Below are 21,377 nucleotides of genomic sequence, written 5' to 3' on the forward strand. Positions count from 1 at the left end.
GTGGGGCCGGCAGGAACGGGAGGTGCTATTGATAGGGAATCAGCTGCCCTTCCCACAGCAGCTTCCACCCAGCTTCCACTGCTCAGGAGGTGGCTTCTTGCCGCTGCTACTGCAGCAGCCTGGGAAAGGGTGGAGGTTTCCCACTTCCTCTTCCCATTGTGTGTTTCCTGTCCCTGACGGTACTCAGCGGGGGCTCCGTTGTCTTGAACCTGACCGAAGCGGGTGGGAGAGGAGAAGATCTTGCTGACATGGCACCTCTCCCGGCCAGAGCAGTTGACTGAAAAGCTGGGCTGTGGATGTTGCAGGGCCAGGTTCAACTGAGCCGCAGATACCAGGCAGTGCAAAAGTTAGTAGTGTTAAGGGATATTATGGAAAAAAGATGATTGTGCCCCAAAGTAGCTCTTCCCAGACTGGCTGGGGTTTCCATGGCTACATCAACTTGACCAGTTCTTTCTACTTAATCCCTGAGAGCAATTGTGTCTCTATATGTTCAGGCCTTGGAACCAGTTTCAAATCCCATCACAACAAATATCAAGGTCACTAGCAAATGGTTTTGTTAGCTCCAGAATTTCACAATATTGAACACTGCTGAAAATGTACTCGCAAAATAGAGACGTTTGTGATTATTTGCCAATTATTTTCCTCCCACACTCAAGGTGACACGTGGGAGATTCAGAAATGAACAGCAGCAGCAACCGCACCGCCCATGGCCTGTGTGCCTGCCTAGGTTGGGTCCGGCTCTCCACGAGGCATTTGATTCCCACCACTGATCTTCCTTTGAGGAAGATGGTATTATAATACATCTCCATTTTACAGAGAAGGAAACAGCTTCTCAGAGGTGATACAGCCTGCCCAGGGTCACACCGCTAGGGAGTGGCAAGTCGGGGCTTGAGTCCCTGCCTACGTGGGTGTAAATGAAGTTCTCTGAAGACAGAGCAAAGCTGAGCTTGAAGTGCACAAACCCCAGCAAGGAAGGCGTGAGGAAGTGGGCTTCACAGGGGAGATGGGCCAGGGTTTCAGGAGGCAGAGGAAAAGGCTTGCGCTGCCTGTTCTGTCTCCTACCTGTAGCCCACCCCCACCTTCAAGAGTCGCTCTTGCCTGGTTTCTCCCCGTCTCTGTGACTCCCTCCTCCCTGCCTGTCTGGAGTCGACCCCGTCCAGCTGGTGTCCACAGGCCCTGTCCTATGGCCTTTGTGCTGGAAGGGGTGCTAGAGCTGGCTCCGTCTCAAGCCAGAGGGTCAGGACCAAAGGACCTGTGGCTCCAGGGTCCCCATTAACTCCCTGTAATAGCTCACAAAATTCAGTCTTTTTAATTTAAGGAGAGACCAGTCATTTTCATCAGATTGTTGAAGGGGATGTGTGACCCGAACATGGTTCAGGATGCCAGCTCATTGTCTCGGCCTTTCCATTTGACAGATGAGACTGTTGGGGCTAGAGATAACAGTGCAGCCTAGGTTACCAGGGGACGGCCCTGCTGCTCTCTGGGCTCTTGTTCACCAGCTGCCTTGGGATGTTGCTGGTTCTGGGATCCTGCCTTCCTTTGATCTGTCCAGATAGCTGCCCGAGGGCACGGGGGTGCTTCTCACACCGTCGTACGGGGTCATTAATTTCACAGCTAGCCAGGCCCCGTGTGGACAGGGACAGATGGCAGTGGGCACACACATATGCGGTCCCAGGCTCAGTCTGGTGGGACAGGACATTCAACAGGTGATTGCAAAGCCGTGTCTCCAGGGGAAGGACAGCTTGGATTCTCCATCCTGAGCCCTGCAGAGTGAGGTCTTGGCCTTGGAGTTGTTTACCACCTGGGGCGGGGAGAGCCGACGCCGGACAAGCCTGCGTGATCACTGAAGGGCTGTGACCTTGAGCCGGGCTTTCCCTTTCCTGGCGATGCAGGCGTGCAGATGGTCAGCGGCGGCCAGCAGGGACTTTCCTCCAGGCACCGAGCTGGCGGCAGCAGACTCAGGCCTAGAGCTTGGTTGGCAGCCTGGCTGCCAGTGATGGCAAGTGGCGCAGCACAGCCAGGGCAGGAGTGTTCTTTGGGAACAGGGTCTCTGCCGCCAATTTGTTTGACCTTGGACCGGTATTCTGGCTTTGTGAGGCCTGGTGTGTCTGTTTTGTAAGAGGTATGGGAAGCTAATCGGTAAGGTCCCTGTGCCCTCTGGCTGTCCCCTCCCCTTCCTCCTGAGTTCTTGGGGTCTCTATTGTACTAAATTGCTGGATCTGTGTCCAGGCTGTCTTGGTTCAACTGGCCCAAAAATGCCTCCCTTGGACGTTTCTTGTTGTCTCAGTCGATGGCCCCTAAGTTCAAAAGTATGATGTCCCAGGAAGAGGTGCAGCTCCCAGCCCACACCCCCTGAGCAAGAGCAGAGCCGCCTGGAGCCAAGCCAAGCAAAGGGGTGAGCGCAGTGTGGAGGCTGGGGTCTCCTCCATAGGCCACCTTCTCTCCCGGCCCACGCCCCTGGACTCCTGTCTACCCCTGACCACACACTGGAGCAGGATGGGTGGTTGTTGTTGTTGTTGTTGTTGTTGTTGTTGTTAGAAAAAACTAAGTGTCTTGACTCCCAAAGGGCAGGCTGAGGGAGCAGAGTATGTGAGGATCAGGCCCTCCACAGTCTGGGTCCTGAGGGGACTCTGAAGGGGGTGGAGGTTACACCAAAAGTCTGGGCGAGCGGACCTGGGAATCCACAAACCAGCACACTCCAGGCGTGGGGAGAAGCCACCCTGGGCACCTGTACCATGGCGGGTCTGGGTTGCAGCAGCTCACCCAGGGCTGGGTGCCCTGACGGCCCTGTCCCAGCAGGGACACCAGGGAGCCCATTGCCCCTGCTGTTTCTTTGGCCAGTGTAGACACCTGGCCAGGCGGGCTACCTATTGAAGCTGGGGGTCCCTGTACAGCAGGGCTCCACTGAAGATGGTGAGTGGCTCCCCTGTGTGTGCCGCTGCCCTGTGACCAGGTCCACACAGACTGTGGCCCCAGCCTTCGGCAGCACCATAGGGCAGAAGGTGTCCAGGGTGCACGGGCTGGGCTGGCTCTTGGCCACCAGCTTGTTCCCCAGGCCTCTGGCTTGGAGCCGAGGGAGTCTGTGCTTGACCACACCCAGGCCCAGGTTGGAGCGGGATAGCCCAGTCAGCACCGTGCTCAGCAAGTAGCAGCCAGCCAGAGGCGCCGTGAACTTGCCGGGGATGAGGATGGTGGTCAGGAGGGGAGACAGGCAGGGCCAGGAAGGCCTCGAGGAGCCGGCCCAGAGCTCCTAGACTAAAGAGGCACCCACTGGGTCCTTTCCCCTCTTTCCACTAGACCGTAAGCGGCAGGGAATTTGGTTTTTGTTCCCTACTGCATCCCCAGTGTGTAAAATAGTACCCAGGCAGGAGCGGGTCCCCGTAAATATCTGCTCCTCCCACCCACTGCGGATGAACAAATGACCCAAGGAGGAGGGGCCTCCCAAATCCGAGAATGAAAGAATTCGCATTGTCTGACAAGGCAAGAATGGGGCGCTGTCACCGCACAACCTTACCCATCCCCACGTGCTCAGCCCAGCCCTTCTCATGCTCACCTGCCTCTGGGTCAGAGTCACCTCCTCCCTCACTGAGGACTGTTGAGGGACCTGTGCCTGGTTCCAACCAGGGCAGCTGAAAATGCCACACAGGGCACAGACACTGCTGGTGCCTCCCCCAGTCCTGGGTCAGGGGAGGGTGGGTATAGAAAAAAGGCTGGGTACAGTGTGACTGGGTACAGTGGCTCACACCTGTAATCCCAGCACTTTGGGAGGCCAAGGCGGGCAGATCATGAGGTCAGGAGTTCGAGACCAGCCTGACCAACACGGTGAAACCCCGTCTTTACTAAAAATACAAAAATTAGCCGGGCCTGTAATCCCAGCTACTCAGGAGGCTGAGGCAGGAGAATTGTTTGAATCTGGGAGGTGGAGGTTGCAGTGAGCCGAGATCGTGCCACTGCACTCCAGCCTGGGCAATACAGCGAGACTCCATCTCACAAAAAGAAAAAAAGTGTCCTAGCTGGTGAAGCCAGCACCCTGGAGGCCCCCCATCCCCTGTCCTGTCAGAGGATTACTACAGTCAGAGAGGGCTCTGCTGCGTGCAGGGAGGCGGGGACCCGGAGCAGATGGGCTGAGCTGGGAGACAGGCCTGGGTCCCATCCACCTTTGCCATCACCAGCCTTGTGGCCTTCTCTTGGCCTCTGGAGTGGGTTTCTCAGCCACCATATGGGTAACGCCCAGCCCCACCTTCCACTCGGGTCTGCGGTCAGGGCCATGCACAGAGCACTGTGAAGCTGTCCTGCCAGCACTCGGGCAGCACCCAAACCTAAGCAGCTACTGGTGCCTTTGCCATGTGAAGAGGCTGCAGCCGGAGCCTAGAGTAGGTCCCTCCGCAGAGAGGCCCTAGAGGGGTGAGGGCAAGCTTTGCTTAAGGAAAGAGGTGAATGGGGCTGAGTCAAAGGATGTTCACAAGGTCGACCTTGCTTTTAGTGTGGGCCAGACTTGAGCAGAAGGGCCTCTCGCCCTCCTTGACCTCTGCCCAGTGAGCTCCTAGTGCTGCTCAGTACTCAGGAGCACCTGGACCAGGCAGCCAGTGGGGAGGGGAGCAGGCGAGGAGACTGGCCACCCGCTCCTCACTAGGTGTTCGGCTGAGGTGCACATGCAGAAGGAGGCTGGGATTCTAGGGGGCAGCCCCTAAATTTTTTTTTTCTTTTTGAGATGAAATCTCACTCTGTCACCCAGGCTGGAGCGCAGTGGCACGATCTTGGCTCACTGCAACCTCCATCTCCCAAGTTCAAGTGATCCTTCTGCCTCAGCCTCCCAAATAGCTGGGATTATAGGCACACGCCACCAGACTTGGCTAATTTTTGCATTTTTAGTAGAGATGGGGTTTGGCATGTTGGCCAGGCTGGTCTCAAACCCCTGACTTCAAGTGATCCACCCACCTCGGCCTCCCAAGTGCTGGGATTACAGGCATGAGCCACCGCACCCAGCCGGCCCCTAAATTATTATCAAAGCAGGCTTTGTAACTCCCACCCCTGCCCCTCCCCACCCCCTAAAGAAGAAACAAAACCACCCGCCTTGCTGCTCATCAGATAGGAAGGAGAGCAGGCATCTCTGGCAGACCTAGGCTTTGCCAGCCCCATTTCCTGCCTCCAGCCGGAAGACGGGATGAGACCCAGCTCTTATGTAAAGGTGCTACCACTCGATGCCTAATTAAGACAAACACAGCTGTGTTTGGGTCGTGCAGGCACCTACGGAGAGACCTGTGTCCTCCTGTGCCAAGCTAGCAGCTGGAAGGGGGCACGACGATTTTATTAAGTGAAGCTTTGCACCACACACATGCTGCTTGTGTTTTCTAATACGGTCTTCTGTCCTCCCTACAGCAGTTTACTTTGTTTATGTAAACATTTTATTGTAACATGACAATGAATTGTTTGAAGACTCAAAGTCGTAGAAAAGAGTGTGCCCATGGCCGGGTGCGGTGGCTCACGCCTGTAATCCCAGCATTTTGGGAGGCCGAGGCGGGTGGATCACCTGAGGTCAGGAGTTCCAGACCAGCCTGGACAACATGATGAAACCCCATCTCTAGTAAAAATACAAAAATTAGCAGGCGTGGTGGTAGGCACCTGTAATCCCAGCTACTTGGGAGGCTGAGGCAGGAGAATTGCTTAAACCCAGGAGGCAGATGTTGCAGTGAGCTGAGATCACGCCACTGCACTCCAGCCTGGGCAACAGAGCGAGACTCCATTTCAAAAAAAGAAAAAAAGAATGTGCCCTTGAGGTGGAACCCTTAAAATCTTGGATTCAGAGAGATGAAGCTGCTCATAGCCCAATAACTAGCTCCCAGGACTTTCAGTCATTTCTGATAGACAGATGTTACCAAGACACTGCTCTTATCAAGTCACACTCTCAAGGCCACAGATTTGCCAGGTTTCATTCCTCCTCATTAGGCTGCCCTGGAGAGCTCCTGGAGCTCTGTCCCTTCCAGCCCTGCAGCCTCCCTTCCCCACAGGCTCCTGCGAGTAGACTGGCTCCCAGGTGCCCTTATTTTGTGTCCAGCTGTGAACTCTTCATTTAATTGCCAGGTGTCACCGAATGAAGGAGGCACTGTCCACAGCCCCTTTTACAGACAAGGAGACTCACCCTAAGGTGTCACTTGCCCAAGGTGACACGGTTGACGCGAGAGGCCGGATTTGTACCAGGGCCATCTGAGTCAGGATCTGGACTCCAGACCACCACAGGACCTTCCTCCCTGCTCAGCGTGCCCGTCATTGGCATTCTGTCTGCTCTTCCAAGTCTCACTCTCACCAGGGTGCTTGTGCAACTCCCCCAACTCTGACCCTCTGGGTACGTCACCTGCTGCAAGGTGACTAGGAAGCTATGGGTTTCCCAAAGAATACTTGCTTCAGGGCTGGGTGCGGTGACTCACGCCTGTAATCCCAGCACTTTGGGAGGCTGAGGTGGGTGGATCACGAGGTCAGGAGATCGAGACCATCCTAGCTAACACGGTGAAACCCAGTCTCTACTAAAAATACGAAAAAATTAGCCGGCGTGGTGGCGGGCACCTGTAATCCCAGCCACTTGGGAGGCTGAGGCAGGAGAATGGCATGAACTCAGGAGGCGGAGCTTGCAGTGAGCCGAGATCGCACCACTGCACTCCAGCCTGGGCGACAGAGTGAGACTCCGTCTCAAAAAAAAAAGAAAAAAGAAAGAAAAGAATACCTGGTTCAGGGAGTCCGCACCCCTCCCGGATTCATCAGCAGAATGGTACACATATGTCTCCGGCGGAGACGGTCTGGCACCATCATCTATCTCAAAGGAGCCCAAGCCCCCGAGCCCATTAGCAATCATCTGCGTTTTAACAGACCCGTCTTCACCACCCCCCCAGCCGCCAGTTGTGAGATCACTGTCGTCTCCTTCGTGAGACCCTCCTGTGGTTCTTCTGAGCCCTGGAGTCCAAGAAGGAAACATGGGGGCATCTTTCCCTGCACAGAGAAATCTGTCTTAGCCAGCTGGGCTCCAGGTGGGCTCTGGGACGTTTGTGCCTCACCAGCCCCGATGCCCTTCCCAGCCAAGGTGGGCCACACCCACTCAGGGATGGCAAGCCCAGTGGCCACAGCTCAGGCCCCACAACCAGTCCCAGCTCTGCAACTTCTAAACTCAGATACTTCATCCTCAAAATGGGGTGACGAGTTCCTGCCTCACACAATTGTGGGGACTCATGGAACTGGGCCTGGCGCGGGTTACAAGCTGCATTCCAGGCAGTTGTTTTCCCTCCCCCAGGACATTAGGATTCCATGATAGGCAAAGTGTGGGCGTTGGGGGAAAAGGGGGTGCGTAGTTCCTTTGGTGAAGTGCATAAGAATTCCCCCACTGTTTCCATCAGCCCCTCCAACGGGGATGTGTGGAGGGTCCCTGTGTCTCTAGGAAAAGGACAGAGCCTTGGTCTCATGACCGACTCCCTCCCTCGAAGGTCTGTTGGCGTGGGTGGGTGGCAGCGGCCGCCCGTCTCCATCTGGTCAGGAAGCAAGCAGGCTTTCTGCGTAGGGATGCCTGTCTCCAGGGGCAACCGGATGAGCAAAGAATGGTGTTCTTTATGGCGGAGTGTCTCCAGATTGTTCTGTCTTGGGTGGTGGGGGCCAGGAAGCCCCAGGCACACAGTGCCGCCCTTCAGCGGGGGCCTGGGACACAGAGGTGGGCCAGACCCCTGGGCCAGTGCCACTGCCAGGTGTGCCAGCCTTGGGCACAGGCTTTGGGGGAAAGAGTGGGGTTAGTGTCATCCGAAAGCCCTGGGCTGCCCTCAGAGAAGGCCCATCACAGAGCACGCCCTGGGGTGGCCACCAGCCTCGGCCATGAAAGGCAAGGCTTTGGTTTTCTCTCTCCTCAGAAATCAACGACCGGGAGCAGAAGTTGCATGCCCTTAAGGAGGTATTAAAGAAATTTCCAAAGGAAAACCACGAAGTCTTCAAGTATGTCATCTCTCACCTAAACAAGTAAGTCGCAGGGCCTTCTGGTTGGTTTTTCCTCTTGAAAATTGACAGCTAGGGTCAGTGTGTCGCAGAACAAGGCTCTGTCCACAAGCCAGTAGAAGCCTCAGGCCCTGGCCTGGAAGGGGTGCTGGCTGGCCTCCCGTGGTGCCCGCTGGCCTCAGTGCCCAGAGCCTCTGCCTCTCGCCCATCCTCAGGCCTCCCTCCTGCTCCTGTCTGAGGGCAGCCCACGTGGCCTCAAACCTGCCTAACACCAGATAGTGCACTTAGCTCCAGCGGGCATGGGGCCTCTTGTAGGCCTGTGCCCCAAAGCTGGCAGAGAGAGAAGATCTTCTGGTTGGTGCTGATGCTCCAGAAATCTCCTGAATCAAAAACACCTCAGAGTCCCTGAAAGTCCTCTCACAGCATTCACGTTCCCAGCTGGGGAGAACCAGGACACTGCACCTCGAGAGATGTGCTGCAGGAGACAGCCAGCCTCTGGCATGGAGCACAGCTGCAGGCGGGAGGCCGTATGGCTGTTCCCTGAAGTTCCATGTGTGTGGAGGAGATCTGCTGGCCGAGTGGCCTCTGATGGCGCTCTGGCTTAGGACACTCAGCCTCCCTCCCTCGTCACAGCCGGAGCACCGCCACTGCTTTGGCTGGCTGCAGAGTGAGTCCCTGAGGTGGTCCATCCACCCCCAGGGGTTTGCGGGGCTCCAGGCAGCCTTTCCGAGGTTGGCCATGTAGAGGCACTGGGCTGGAGGGGAGAGGACACTGAGGGCGCAGCTTCCCAGGCAGGGCAGGGTACAGAGAGCTGCGCATGGCCTTTTCTGCTCCACCTGAGGGTGTGCAGATGGGGCTCAGCCTGGGTGCTGAAGACCATGAGTGCCCAGGGCCAGGTGGGGCCCTGCATGGTTCTGACCATTGAGTTTGGTGTCGCCCACAGGGTCAGCCACAACAACAAGGTGAATCTCATGACCAGCGAGAACCTCTCCATCTGCTTCTGGCCCACCTTGATGAGACCTGATTTCAGCACTATGGACGCCCTCACAGCCACGCGCACCTACCAGACAATCATTGAACTCTTTATCCAGCAGTGCCCCTTCTTCTTCTACAATCGGCCCATCACCGAGCCCCCTGGCGCCAGGCCCAGCTCCCCCTCCGCCGTGGCTTCCACCGTCCCCTTCCTCACTTCCACGCCTGTCACAAGTCAGCCGTCGCCCCCACAGTCGCCTCCACCCACCCCCCAGTCCCCAATGCAGCCACTGCTTCCCTCCCAGCTTCAAGCCGAACACACGCTGTGAGCCACCAAGACCTGGGGCGACAGGAGAACGGGTCCTCTCTCTGACGGGGTGGCATTTGGCCTTGAACAAAACCAAGTCCACTGGGGACAGAGGCAGGGGCAAGTGGCTCTCCCCATTACCTTCTCAAGACCTCAGTGGGAGCACCAGCCAATGGTACCATCGGCCGGGCTGCCAGGTACCCTGGGCCCGGCGCTGCAGACCTGAGCTGGCTGCAGGCAGCAGCCATGGGGCCCTGTCCTTTGACTTGGACCCATTTGAGGACTGAACTAGGCAGGCAATGGCCCCAGTGCCCTCCCTGTTCCCTGGACCACCACCCTGCCTAGCTGCTCACGCCAGCCTCCAGGTGCCTCCCTCTGCTTGTACAGAGCCCATGGTCGGGACAGTGCCCTGGCCTTTGCCGGGGAGGAGGATGCTCTAAGATTCAGGGCGGGGCTGGCAACCCCTGAAGAGAACACTTCCTGTTGGTCTGTCTCTTCCCACCTTCCATCTGCACACACCCCCAAGGTAAGGGTACAGCCCGGCTGGCGGCCTCCTTGGGAACGTGTAGGCCACGGCTCTGCCACCACTAGGTACCTGCTGAGGGCGCTGGCTCTGCAGATCAGAACAACGGAGGATAGCTTTGTGCCTGGACCCAGAGAGTGCGGGACTCCCCGCTTCATCCCCACCGTCCCACTCCACAGCCTTCCCGAAACATTCCCTGGCAAACAAAGGAACACTAGGAGAAAAAATGGAAAAACCCTTCCAGTAATTAAAAAGGAAGAAACCACAGAAAGAAAACTACAGACCTCAAGATTCCACTCTGCGCCCGCCTCTGCCGGGAGGGAGGGAGGCACACAGGTGGAGCTGACCCTCGTCTTTGTGGTAGCAAAACCAGGATGCCTGGAGCTGTGGCCTGAGGGCCTGCTGGGGTCCCACTCACCCACTTAGGTCTAGTCGCTAGATCCCCCGTTTTCCCAAGAAGAGGGTTCGAGCCCTTGGTGGGGACAGCCGGGGAGATGGCAGTGCAGGCTGGAACCTGGGCTGCCCCAGAACACAGTCCATTACGATAGAAACACTAATTGAGCATGTGCGTGGGGGGTGTGTGTGTGTGCACATGTGAGTGTGAGTGTGTGTGGGCGCTTGGTGGGGGGTTGGGGACAGCTGGAAGGTGCCAGGTGCACTTGGGGTTGGGGTTGGTGTGTTGGGTGCTGAAGTGGAATCGTTTCATCCCAGCCATGGAGGCCACCAGCAGGAGTGTTCATGGGGATGTGGGCAAGGTGGGGCACTTTGAAGGAATGGCGGTCCACTGGTGCCCTCGAAGGGGCATCCTTCCTGGTCTTCGCTGGCCCAGAGGCGCTGTGCCTGCATATCATCCACCACCACCCTAGCCCAGCCTTCCCACTGCCCCAGGAAGAGCTCTTCTCCTGCCCACCTCTGCCCCCCAGCACCACAAACTTGCATGGCTGGGCTGTGGCCTCTGCGGCCAGGAAGCCTGACACTAGGCACCCCCCAGGCGAGAGCTAGTGGGGTGCAGAGGGCCCCACGCCAGACAGCCCTTGGGGCTCATTGCACTTTAAGAAATAGGATCTGTGGTATATTCCAGGGGGCCTGATGGACACCTTTCCCGGGCGTCTGCAGCTGCCCTGCCGGTGCCCACCTGCAGTGGTTGGAGACGGGAGTGGCCCTTCGGCTCCCGAGCTCCCTCTGGGGACGGCTGGCTCACTGTCTCCAGTTCTCAATGGCCAAGGAAGGTGCTTGGAAACACCTAACCTTGCAAGTTTTACCGCCTTTTGAGGAACACAAATCGGAGAACAAACCCAGGGTTCAGGCGTGTTTTCTGTGAATGTTGGATGATGAATTTTTGTCTCTTCTGGTGGAGCTGTGCCTGGCCCTGTAGGCCCAGGGTTGGCTGGAAGGTGACATCTGTGTTTCGTTTTAGCTGAGGTTGGCAGAAACGTTCCCAAACTCCCCCAGCCCTGGACCCCAGCAGATGAGGAAATGGCCCCATTTACTGACCCCGCCCCCTTTTCGAGGTTGTGCTCACCTGGTCAGCTCCTCACGGAATTGGGGGTGGAGGGAAAGCATGGTGGTGCCCTGGGCCGTCCCTGTGTGAACGCAGGCAAAAGCAGCCCAGTCCCCCTCACTGCTTGAGCTAACACTGCCACCTCTTTTGTGTGAGCACAAAAGCCACGTCCCAAGCCACCTGGCCCGATTCCACAGATGTATGCGCGGCCAGTGACTTCCCCAGGAGTGTGGAGGGGGTGGTGAGGAGGAGCACCTGGGCTCTCTACCCCTCTCCTCACAGAAGTACCTGAAACTAGGTCTGGGGCACTCCCAATGCAGCGCCCCGTCAGCCAAGGTGGGCAGGCAGGGACTGTGGCAGCTCATGTCCAAAGGGAGCCCCCATGCACAGGAAGCCGCAGGGTTCCTCTTGTTTCCCCCGCTAACTTCAGCCTCTCGTCTGCTGCTCCGGGCTGAGGGACTAGAGGACATATCGGTCGTTTCAGGGGCATGGCCAGTTGTGGCAGGCCGGCCTTCAGCGTCCGGTCAGGGAAGTGTGCAGCCCAAATGGGCACTTGCGTGGGAGCCACAGAGGAGCGTCCCTGGGGATTGTTGGGACCATGCTGCCCCCACCCCCGCTTTCATCAGGGCTCTAAGTTCTGGAAGGTGCGTGCACAGAGGGTGCTCATGGGACCCGCATGCAGCTCTCAGCACTGGGTGGGAGGGCGTTGGCTTGTCCAGAATGGGGACGTGGGGCAGCCACCCCTGCCCAGCGAGAGCGCAGACACCATGTGAGGGGACAGCAGCCCTTGGTGCAAAGCCAGAGACTGATCCTGGCTCTGACGGCTGAGGAGGGAAGACCCGAGGCTGGGTGGCGTGGCTCGTGAATCCACTTAGAATTCTTGGCTTGTGTCGCATACTGGGTGTCACGGCACACATTTACTCTGCATTGTCCCCGTCTTTCCCGTTGCCTAGCGTTTGGGGAGGAACAGGGAGAGAGCTTCGGGGAGTCTGTCTCCTTGCTCTCCTGCCTCCATCGCCTTGGCTTTGCTTCCTGCTGGAGGCGGGGCACCTGCTGCGACCCAGATTCTTCTGCAGGATGTGTCTGTCTTTGTCACGGTGGACAGAGGGTGACATCATAGGAGCAGCTCGCTGGCCAGAAGGGGATGGGGGCATCCCTGTGCCTCACTCAGCTCCTGCTGCTCTTAGGGAAAGGAGGCCTGGGTCAAGCCAGCATCCCCTTGGTAAAGACCCCCGCAGGCCACCAGGCATTCTGGACACACACACACACACACACACACACACACACAAAACTTCACAGCAGGCCAGCTGCAGTGACTTGTCATCAAGAGTCACCTCAGCTGCGCCCCCCTACCATCCTTTCCTATGAGAAGCCACTGCTTTGGGGGCGCCGGCTAGAAAAAGTAGGGTGCGGTGGCCAGGAGGGCCCCTGCCGCGCGGGGGGCTGGGTCTGGTTGAGTCGCTGCTTTCCCGAGGGCAGCGCAGGGATCCGGGGAAGCTGCGGCAGGGAACGGGCCCCGGCTCCGTGGCTCTGAGGTGTAACGGGGGTGGGCTCCCTCCCTCGGAGGACATTGTCTGTGTCCAGGTCAGAAAGTGGCCCAGGAAGGGGGCAGTTTCTGTCGCGGGTCCGGTGGGGGCGCGGCCGCGGTGCGGTCGGTGCAGCGTGGCCAATGCGCGGCACGCGCGGGGGACAGAGCAGGAGGCGGTCGGTCACCTCGGCCACTGCTGACCTGGGCTGGCCTCCCCCAGCCCTCCCGTGGCAGAGCGGGCAGCGATGCTACAGGCCTAAGTTATTGTTTGTATAAAAAGAATCATGTTCCCTGTGTACATTTAAGAAAAAAAAAAAAAAACGGAAATGTCAGAATTGTATGGAAATAAAACTTGTTTGAAAATTGGGAATAGTGCTGCTGCCAGCTTATTTTTCTGGTACTTGTATTTTCACATGTTAAATGATCTTTATATATGTTGAATTAACAAATATTTTGAGTTTCTGAGAAAAACAAAACATATTAATGGTATTGAAATGTGTTAGTAGTCTGGCTGTGTGCCCAAAATTCTGTTTCGCAGCAAAAGTGAAGACCTGTATGTAAAGAAAGTATAACAATTATTTCTTTGTATTTTAGGGGCTTTAACCGGAACATCGTCTAGCTGGTGTTAGGAATGTTTGCTTAATTTCCAGACTTTTTTTTAAAAACACATCGTGGGTTTTTTGAGGCTCCAACCTGATTAGTGCATGGTCAGCCCTCAATGAAGGCTGAGGCATCTCTGACTGAGGTGTTTTTGTTTGGTTTTGTTTTTTAAAATCATGTATTTGCTACAAAGTATTGTACTTGTCTCAATGGGAATGGTGTAAAAAACAAAAGGCCTTATGTGATCTGTATCATAGTTAATAAATCAATCTTGTAAAAAACCAAACCTGAGAGAAGTGAAGGGGGGCCTCCTCCTTACCGGGCCAGTGCAGCACACACCAGGGTTTCACAGGCTTAGGCGCCCGGGGGTAGGAAGCAGGAGGCTCCCACAGGAGAGGCCTTGGCCAACACGAGCTCCCCCTCCCGGCTCTCACCTGCTTTCCTCTCCAGCACAGCTTCCCAGAAGGCCGCATCATTCCTGTGGTTTCTCAGCATCACCTAAAGTGCCTCCCACAAACCCCCATGGCCGCAGGAGCTGCAGGCAGGCATGGGGAGGGGATGCCAGAGGTGCCGCTCCTGACCTTCCTTCCCACTCCCCTCTGGCCTGAGGCCACGTGGGTAGTACCGGGAGTCAGATGCCCAGGTTCACTTCCTGGGTGAGTTCCAGGGGCAGGGTCATGAGCAGGCTTGTGGCCAGGAGGTGGCCGACCTCAGACCCTTCTCAAGTGAGGGGTCAGGGCTGAAGTTCTGAGGGGGGAGAGCCTAAGGTCACACTCACTCCCTGGTGCTGGCCCTGGGGTCAGAGACCCAGGCTCTATGCCAGAGTTAGCCACTGTCACCACCGTCATCCCAGACAGCACCTCCAGGGACGGAGGTGGGCTGCTTCCCAAAGAAGCCTTACCACCAAAGACACCTCCTCTCTGCTCACCCCCTAAAAAACTCTTGTTAAGAATATCCTCCTCTTTCCAGTCTCCCAGGCTCAAGTTTGCTCTATCCTTGGCCCCCTCCTTACCCCTGACTGCTTCTAAGATCCCAAATGTCACTTGAGCGTGACTCTGCTGTTCCCTCTGCCTCCATTGTAGCCTAGACCTGAATTCAAGCTCACTAGACTCTGATAGACACCCCCACACACTGAATGGCCCCCCTGCCCTCAATATTCATGGCAGAAGAGTGAACTATTCAGCATACAAGATGCATCCTTCCCTGCCTGTGCCCATAGCAGACATGGCTAGCTGATCACCGCACTCTGCCACACCCCTCTCCAGGCAGCCACTGCCAATCAATAGGGGCTGGCACCAGAGATGACGTCTGTTTGCCACTGCCTCAGCCAGGCAGGCAAACAAACGGAGATGCCTACTGACCATAGCCCAGGCTCCTTGGTAGCCATGCAGAACCCCACGCTCTGTCTGGATCCATCCTGCTCTTCTCTCCCACTCCTCTAACCCAACTCCCCAACATCAGTCAAAATTAGTCTTTTTTTTTTTTTTTTTTTTTTTTTTGACAGAGTTTTGCTCTTGTTGCCCAGGCTGGAGTGCAGTGGCTCGATCTAGGCTCACTACAACCTCCGCCTCCCCGGTTCAAGGGATTTTCCTGCCTCAGCCTCCTGAGTAGCTGGGATTACAGGCATGCACCACCACACCTGGCTAATTTTATATTTTTAGTAGAGACGGGATTTCTCCATGTTGGCCAGGCTGGTCTCGAACTCCTGGCCTCAGGTGATCCGCCCACCTCAGCCTCCCAAAGTGCTGGGATTAGAGGCGTGAGCCACCTCGCCTGGCCGAGTCTCATTCTTTTGAGTGCAGCTGGCTGCTTTCTGCTTCCAGATCTTTGCTTTGAGCACTTCCCTCTGCCTGAAATTCCTTCCATCCACCCTTCCCCAAACCTCTAGCCTGCCCATCAGATCCTACCCTGTTCTTCAAAGCCAGTCTTTCTCCAGAAACATTCCTGACCCTCTCCACTCACGGATTCACCCTGCAGCCTGGGATTTACCTGCTGGGGGTTTATGTCACTCCCCGTGAGCACTCCAGGGTTTCTCCTTTTTTTTTTTTTAATTAAATCTCTACATCCTCCTGGTGTGCAGTTGGTACTCAATGTGTGCTGACAGAAACCTGTCTTCTCTATTTTTTTTTTTTTCCTTTTCTTAGTCTGTTGTCCAGGCTGGAATGCAGTGGCACAAACATGGCTCACTGCAGCCTTGAACTCGCAGGCTGAAGCAATCCTCCCACCTCAGCCTCCAAGTAGCTGGGACTACAGAGGCACATGCTACCACATCTGGCTTTTTTTTTTTTTTTTTTTCCAGAGATGGGATCTCGCTCTATTGCTCAAGCTGGTCTTGAGCTCCTGGGTTCAAGCGATCCTCCTGCCTCGGCCTCCCAAAGCACTGGGATGACAGGCATGAGCCACCATGCCCGGCCTGTTCCTCCCTTCTTTGGGCAAAGGCTGAGCCATCTGGGGGCCCCGGTCTGTGCTAAGCTGGGTTGAGGGAGAGACCAGAACCAGATAGGCAGTGGGCTCTGGGTGCTGACTGGCCAAGGAGTGTCTTTTTTTTTTTTTTAGACGGAGTCTCCCTCTGTCGCCCAGGCTGGAGTGCGATGGCGCGATCTCGGATCACTGCAACCTCTGCCTCCCGGATTCAAGTGATTCTCCTGCCTCAGCCTCCCGAGTAGCTGGGATTACAGGTGCCGCCACCATGCCCAGCTAATTTTTGTATTTTTAGTAGAGATGGGTTTTCACCATGTTAGCCAGGATGGTCTTGATCTCTTGACCTCGTGATCCACCCGCCTCGGCCTCCCAAAATGCTGGGATTACAGGCATGAGCCTCCGCGCCTGGACTTTTTTTTTTTTTTTTTTTTTTTGAGACAAAGTCCCGCTCTGTCGCCCAGGCTGGAGTGCAGTGGTGTGATCTCAGCTTACTGCAGCCTCCACCTCCCGGGTTCAAGCAATCCTTCCACCTCAGCCTCCCAAAGCACTGGGAGGGCAGGCGTGAGCTCCTGTGCTCAGCCTTCTCTGGCTCTTGATCTTCAAGCCTTGTGTGCTTTCTAAACATGAGCCTCTCAGCCACCAGCACCCACGTTGAGAGCTTTGGGGGGCAGCTTTGTGGCTCCCAGATAGGCCACCCCAGGAGGCCCAACAAGATGCCTTATGAGTGGTAAGCCTTCATTTGGTTTTTCGAACGCGGTGGTCTCAACCTTACCCTTGACCTGCCCCATCTGTAAACCACCCTCTCCCATGTGACTCCAGCCTAGACCTCCGCTGCAAGCAAAACATCATATCCACCTATCTATGACACTCTACCTGGGGACTCCACTGTGACACACCCACAGCCAAACTCCTGACCCCTTCTCCAAACAGGTCCATTCCCCAGGATCCCCCCTTCAAGCCAGAGAGAGACCCTGGGGGCCCCCTTGGGGTGTCTCTGTCCCTTCCAGTCAACCAGGTACACCTCCCAGTTCCATTTTGCCTTCCAGCACACTCCCCTTCCTGCTCCCTGCACCCCAGCCCTGTCTGATCTCACCAAGACATCTGCCCTCCATGCTCACCCACTCCCATCTCCATGAGGGCAGATCAGATCTCACATCTAGCCACGCGTCTCCTCCCGTAACATCCTCCAGGGATCTCCAATGCCCTTAGAGGAAGCCTGAACTCTTCCACAGGGTCCCACCCCTGACCCCGCCCACCTCCCAGGAGCCTTTCCTCGCACTCTGGTCCAGACACTCCAACTCCCCTGGGGCCTGCCCACCTCGGGCCTTTTGCAGTATTGTCCCCTCCTCCTCCAAGACTGTCCTCCCTTGAGGCCATCCCACCTTGCTAACTTTCTCCTGGTCCTTCAGGTTTCAGCTCCTCAGACTCCTCCACAGGGAAAGCCCTCCCTGACTCCCCCAGCCAGGGGGTCTTTTTGATTTCAGATGAGATCGGTGGGTTCAGGGTGTATGGCCGTAGACTCTCTTTGCTTTCAAAGGAAAAAAATAAGTTCTTTCAGAGTACTTTCTGAGCTGAGCATGGTGGCTCATACTTGTAATCGTAGTGCTGTGGGAGGCCAAGAGAGGAGGATCACCTGAGCCCAGGAATTCAAGAACAGCCTGTTCAACAAAGTTAGACCTTGTCTCTACAAAACTTTTTTTTTTTAAATTAGCAGCTTGGGGCCAGGCACAGTGGATCACGCCTGTAATCCCAGGACTTTGAGAGGCCGAGGCAGGCAGATCACCTGAGGTCGGGAGTTCAAGACCAGCCTGAGCAACATGAAGAAACCCTGTCTCTACTAAAAATACAAAATTAGCCAGGTGTGATGGCGCATGCCTGTAATCCCAGCTACTTGGGAGGCTGAGGTGGGAGGATCACTTGAACTCGGGAAGTTCAAAGTTGCAGTGAGCCAAGATCGTACCACTGCACTCCAGCCTGGGCAAAAGAGCCAGACCCTGTCTAAAAAAAGAAAGAAAAAAAAAGCACTTTTCTCAGTGTGTTATTCATTCAGGCTGGGGCACACAGACATTAAACAAATCCCTGCCCGGAGCTGACATCCTAGTGGAAGGAACACAGTAAACAAATGTGGCCATTATTTAGGCAGGACCGAGGAGTTAACGAGGATTCAGTTGTTGGGAGCACTTGCCTCGGCTGCAAAACTTAACAGAACACAAAAGAGACTTCAGTCATCAACATAAAAATATTTCAGCACAATGTTTTCAAAAAGCAAAGTTGCTGTGAGCCTAATACTGCTCTAAAAAAAAAATGTTAGCCACGCGTGGTGGCTCACGCCTGTAATCCCAGCACTTTGGGAAGCCGAGGCAGGCGGATCACGAGGTCAAGAGATCAAGACCATCCTGGTCAACATGGTGAAACACCGTCTGTACTAAAAATACAAAAATTAGCTGGGCGTAGTGGTGTGCGCCTGTAGTCCCAGCTACTCGGGAGGCTGAGGCAGGAGAATTACTTGAACCCGGGAGGTGGAGGTTGCAGTGAGCCGAGATCACGCCACTGCACTCCAGCCTGGGCGACAGAGCAAGACTCCATCTCAAAAAAAAAACAAAACAAAACAAACAAAAAAAATTGTTTGTCTTGGTTGGGTGCACTGGCTCATGCCTGTAATCCCAGCACTTTGGAGTTCAAGATGGGAGGATCAGTTGAGCCCAGCAGTCTGAGACCAGCCTGGGCAATAGAGTGAGACCCCGACTCTACAAAAAAATTCTTTAAAAATTAGCTGAGCAAGCCAGGCGAGGTGGCTTACACCTGTAATCCAAGCATTTTTGGGAGGCCAAGGCGGGTGGATCACCTGAGTTCAGGAGTTCGAGAGCAGCCTGGCCAACATGGCAAAACCCCGTCTCGATTTAAAATAGAAAAATTAGCTGGGTGTGGTGGCGCATGCCTGTAGTTCCAGCTACTCAGGCGGCTGAGGCAGGAGAATCGCTTGAACCTGAGAGGAGGAGGGTGCAGTGAGCCGAGATCAGGCCACTACACTCCAGCCTGGGTGACAGAGCAAGACCCCATCTCAAAAAAAAAAAAAAAAAAAGCCAGGCACGGCAGCTCACACCTGTAATCCCAGAACTTTGGGAGGCCGAGGCGGGCGTATCACCAGAGGTCAGTTCAAGACCAGCCTGACCAACATGGTGAAACCCTGTCTCTACTAAAAATACAAAATTAGCCAGGCATGGTGGTACATGCCTGTAATCCCAGCTACTCGGGAAGCTGAGAGAGAAGAATCGCTTGAGCCCAGGAGGCAGAGGTTGCAGTGAGCCAAGATTGTACCATTGCACTCCAGCCTCAGCAACAAGAGGGAAACTCCCTCTCGAAGAAAAAAAAAAAAAAAATTAGCTGGGCATGGCGGCACGTGCCTGTAGTCCCAGCTACTCAGGACGTCGACGTGGGAAGATCGCAGGAGGTTGAGGCTGCATTGAGACAAGATTCTGCCACTGCACTCCAGCATGGGTGACAGAGTGAGACCCCATCTCAAAATAAATAAATAAAAGTCTTTTGGGCCAGGCGTGGTGGCTTATGCCTACAATCCTAGCACTTTGGGAGGCCAAGGTGAGTGGATCGCCTGAGGTCAGGAGTTCCAGACCAGCCTGACCAACATGGAGAAACCCCGTCTCTACTAAAAATACAAAATTAGCCGGGTGTGGTGGCGCATGCCTGTAATCCCAGCTACTCGGGAGACTGGGGCAGGAGAATCGCTTGAACCCAGGAGGCGGAGGTTGTGGTGAGCCGAGATGGCACCATTGCACTCCAGCCTGGGCAACAAGAGCGAAACTCCATCTCAAAAAAAAAAAAAAAAGAGACTCGTTTAAAAAATCAAAATTAGTGCAAAAAAACCAAATCCATGATGAACAAACTATCAATATTTTAAATAAAGACGAATCAGTAAGAGTGTCAAGTGAGTCACATTGGAGCCTGAGGCTAAAGAAGAAATCAGTTAAGACTGAGCCTGGATTCTGGGAGTCCAGCAAGGAGGTAACTACGATAATCCAGGAGTGAAACGGTGGCGGATTAGACCAGAGAAGGACGGTGATAGTGGAAAGAACAGGGAATTCCAGGTATCTTGAAGGTCAAGGCGACAGAATTTGTTGAAGATGGCATGAGACTGGGGGAGAGAGAAGGTGCAGATGACGCCAGGGTTGCCGCATACGACAGTGTGAGTATCTGATTATCCTTTGTCTTCCCCACTTTCCTGTGAAACCTACGAGGGCAGGAGGTGTGCCCCCCAAGCCGCAGCCAGCACCCAGCATTCGCTCCAGGGCTCCAGGCCAACTGCCCTGGTGGAGAATGCGCTGTGTCACTCCGCGCGGCCACCAGGGGTCAGCAGAGCGCCGCCCTGCCCAGCCATGGCCATCCCGGGAAGAGTAGAAAGCCCGGATGGCGGCTTTTTAGGAAGTAAGGCCAGATTAGAAGGAGAAGCAGCAGGGACTGAGGAGGAGGCGGGTTCTGAGAAATGGGGCTGGAAGCGAAGTGTCCCAGGAGCTGGCCGAGAAGCAGGGGAATGAGCTACTGTTTCTGTCACTGCATCCATCCACCCATTTATTCACAGGCCACTCAGGGCCTTGCAGAGCCGGGTGAGAAACTCAGTGTGTCCTGAGGGCACTGGGGAGACAAGACTGGGTCCGATTTGCAGGAGCTGAGAGGAGGGGAAGAAAGTAGAGATTCAGGACATGCAAGCTCACAGCCAACCTGCCTCCCAGGTGGGCCTGAAGAGCATGCAATTAACATAAATGTTAGCAAAACAAATAATATTGGCCGGGCACGGAGGCTCACACCTGTAATCCTAGTGCTTTGGGAGGCTGAGGTGGAAGGATTGCTGGAGGCCAGGAGTTCGAGTCTGCAGTGAGCGACGATTGTGCTACGCACTGCAGTCTGGGAGACAGAGCAAGACCCCATCTCTACAAAACATACAAAAAGTTAATCAGGAGTGGTGGCGCATACCTGTGGTCCCAGCTACTTAGGAGGCTGACATGGGAGGATCACCTGAGTCCGGGAGGTAGAGGCTGCAGTGAGCTGTAATCACATAACTGCACTCCAGCCTCGGTGAAAGAGTGAGACCCTGCATTAAAAAAAAAAAAAAAAAAAAAAAAAGAATACAAGTAATATTAAATTAATAAAAGCTAACAATCATTGGACCCTTACGAGATAGCAGGCCTTGTTTTAATCGCTTTTCACCATCAATTTTCTTTTTCTTTTTTTTTTCTGAGACTGAGTCTTGCTCTGTCACCCAGGGTGGAGTGCAGTGGTGTGATCTTGGCTCACTGCAACCTCTGCCTCCCGGGTTCAAGCGATCCTCCAGCCTCAGCCTCCTGAGTATCTGGGATTACAGGTGCCCGCCACCATGACTGGCTAATTTCTGTAATTTTTTTAGTAGAGACAGGTTTCACCATGTTGACTAGGCTGGTCTTGAACTCCTGACCTCAAGTGATCCACCCTCCTCAGCCTCCCAAAGTGCTGGGATTACAGGCGTGAGCCACTGCACCAGGCTTGTGTTTTGTTTTTGAGACAGGGTTGC

The 21,377-nt window shown here is 55.1% G+C and overlaps 1 protein-coding gene across 3 annotated transcripts in view; it reads left to right on the forward strand.

The window, feature by feature from the left end:
* ARHGAP35 (Rho GTPase activating protein 35) overlaps positions 1 to 13,682 on the forward strand; it is a 143,472-nt gene extending 129,790 nt beyond the window's left edge. The window contains exons 6-8 of one of the 3 annotated variants that reach the window (XR_008673874.2): positions 6,082 to 6,343; positions 7,884 to 7,989; positions 8,909 to 8,928. Coding sequence is in view for 1 of the 3 variants with exons in the window: in XM_031004045.3 (XP_030859905.1) it covers positions 7,884 to 7,989; positions 8,909 to 9,266 (464 nt within the window). In the remaining 2 variants the exon portion in view is untranslated. Of the gene's footprint in view, positions 1 to 6,081; positions 6,363 to 7,883; positions 7,990 to 8,908 lie in introns of those variants that run through there. The other 2 variants (XR_008673875.2, XM_031004045.3) reach the window with 2 other exon arrangements.
* The last annotated feature ends 7,695 nt before the right edge of the window (positions 13,683 to 21,377 follow it).

The sequence above is a fragment of the Gorilla gorilla genome, chromosome 20 (genome assembly GCF_029281585.2).
Source record: "Gorilla gorilla gorilla isolate KB3781 chromosome 20, NHGRI_mGorGor1-v2.1_pri, whole genome shotgun sequence".
NCBI lineage: Eukaryota > Metazoa > Chordata > Mammalia > Primates > Hominidae > Gorilla > Gorilla gorilla.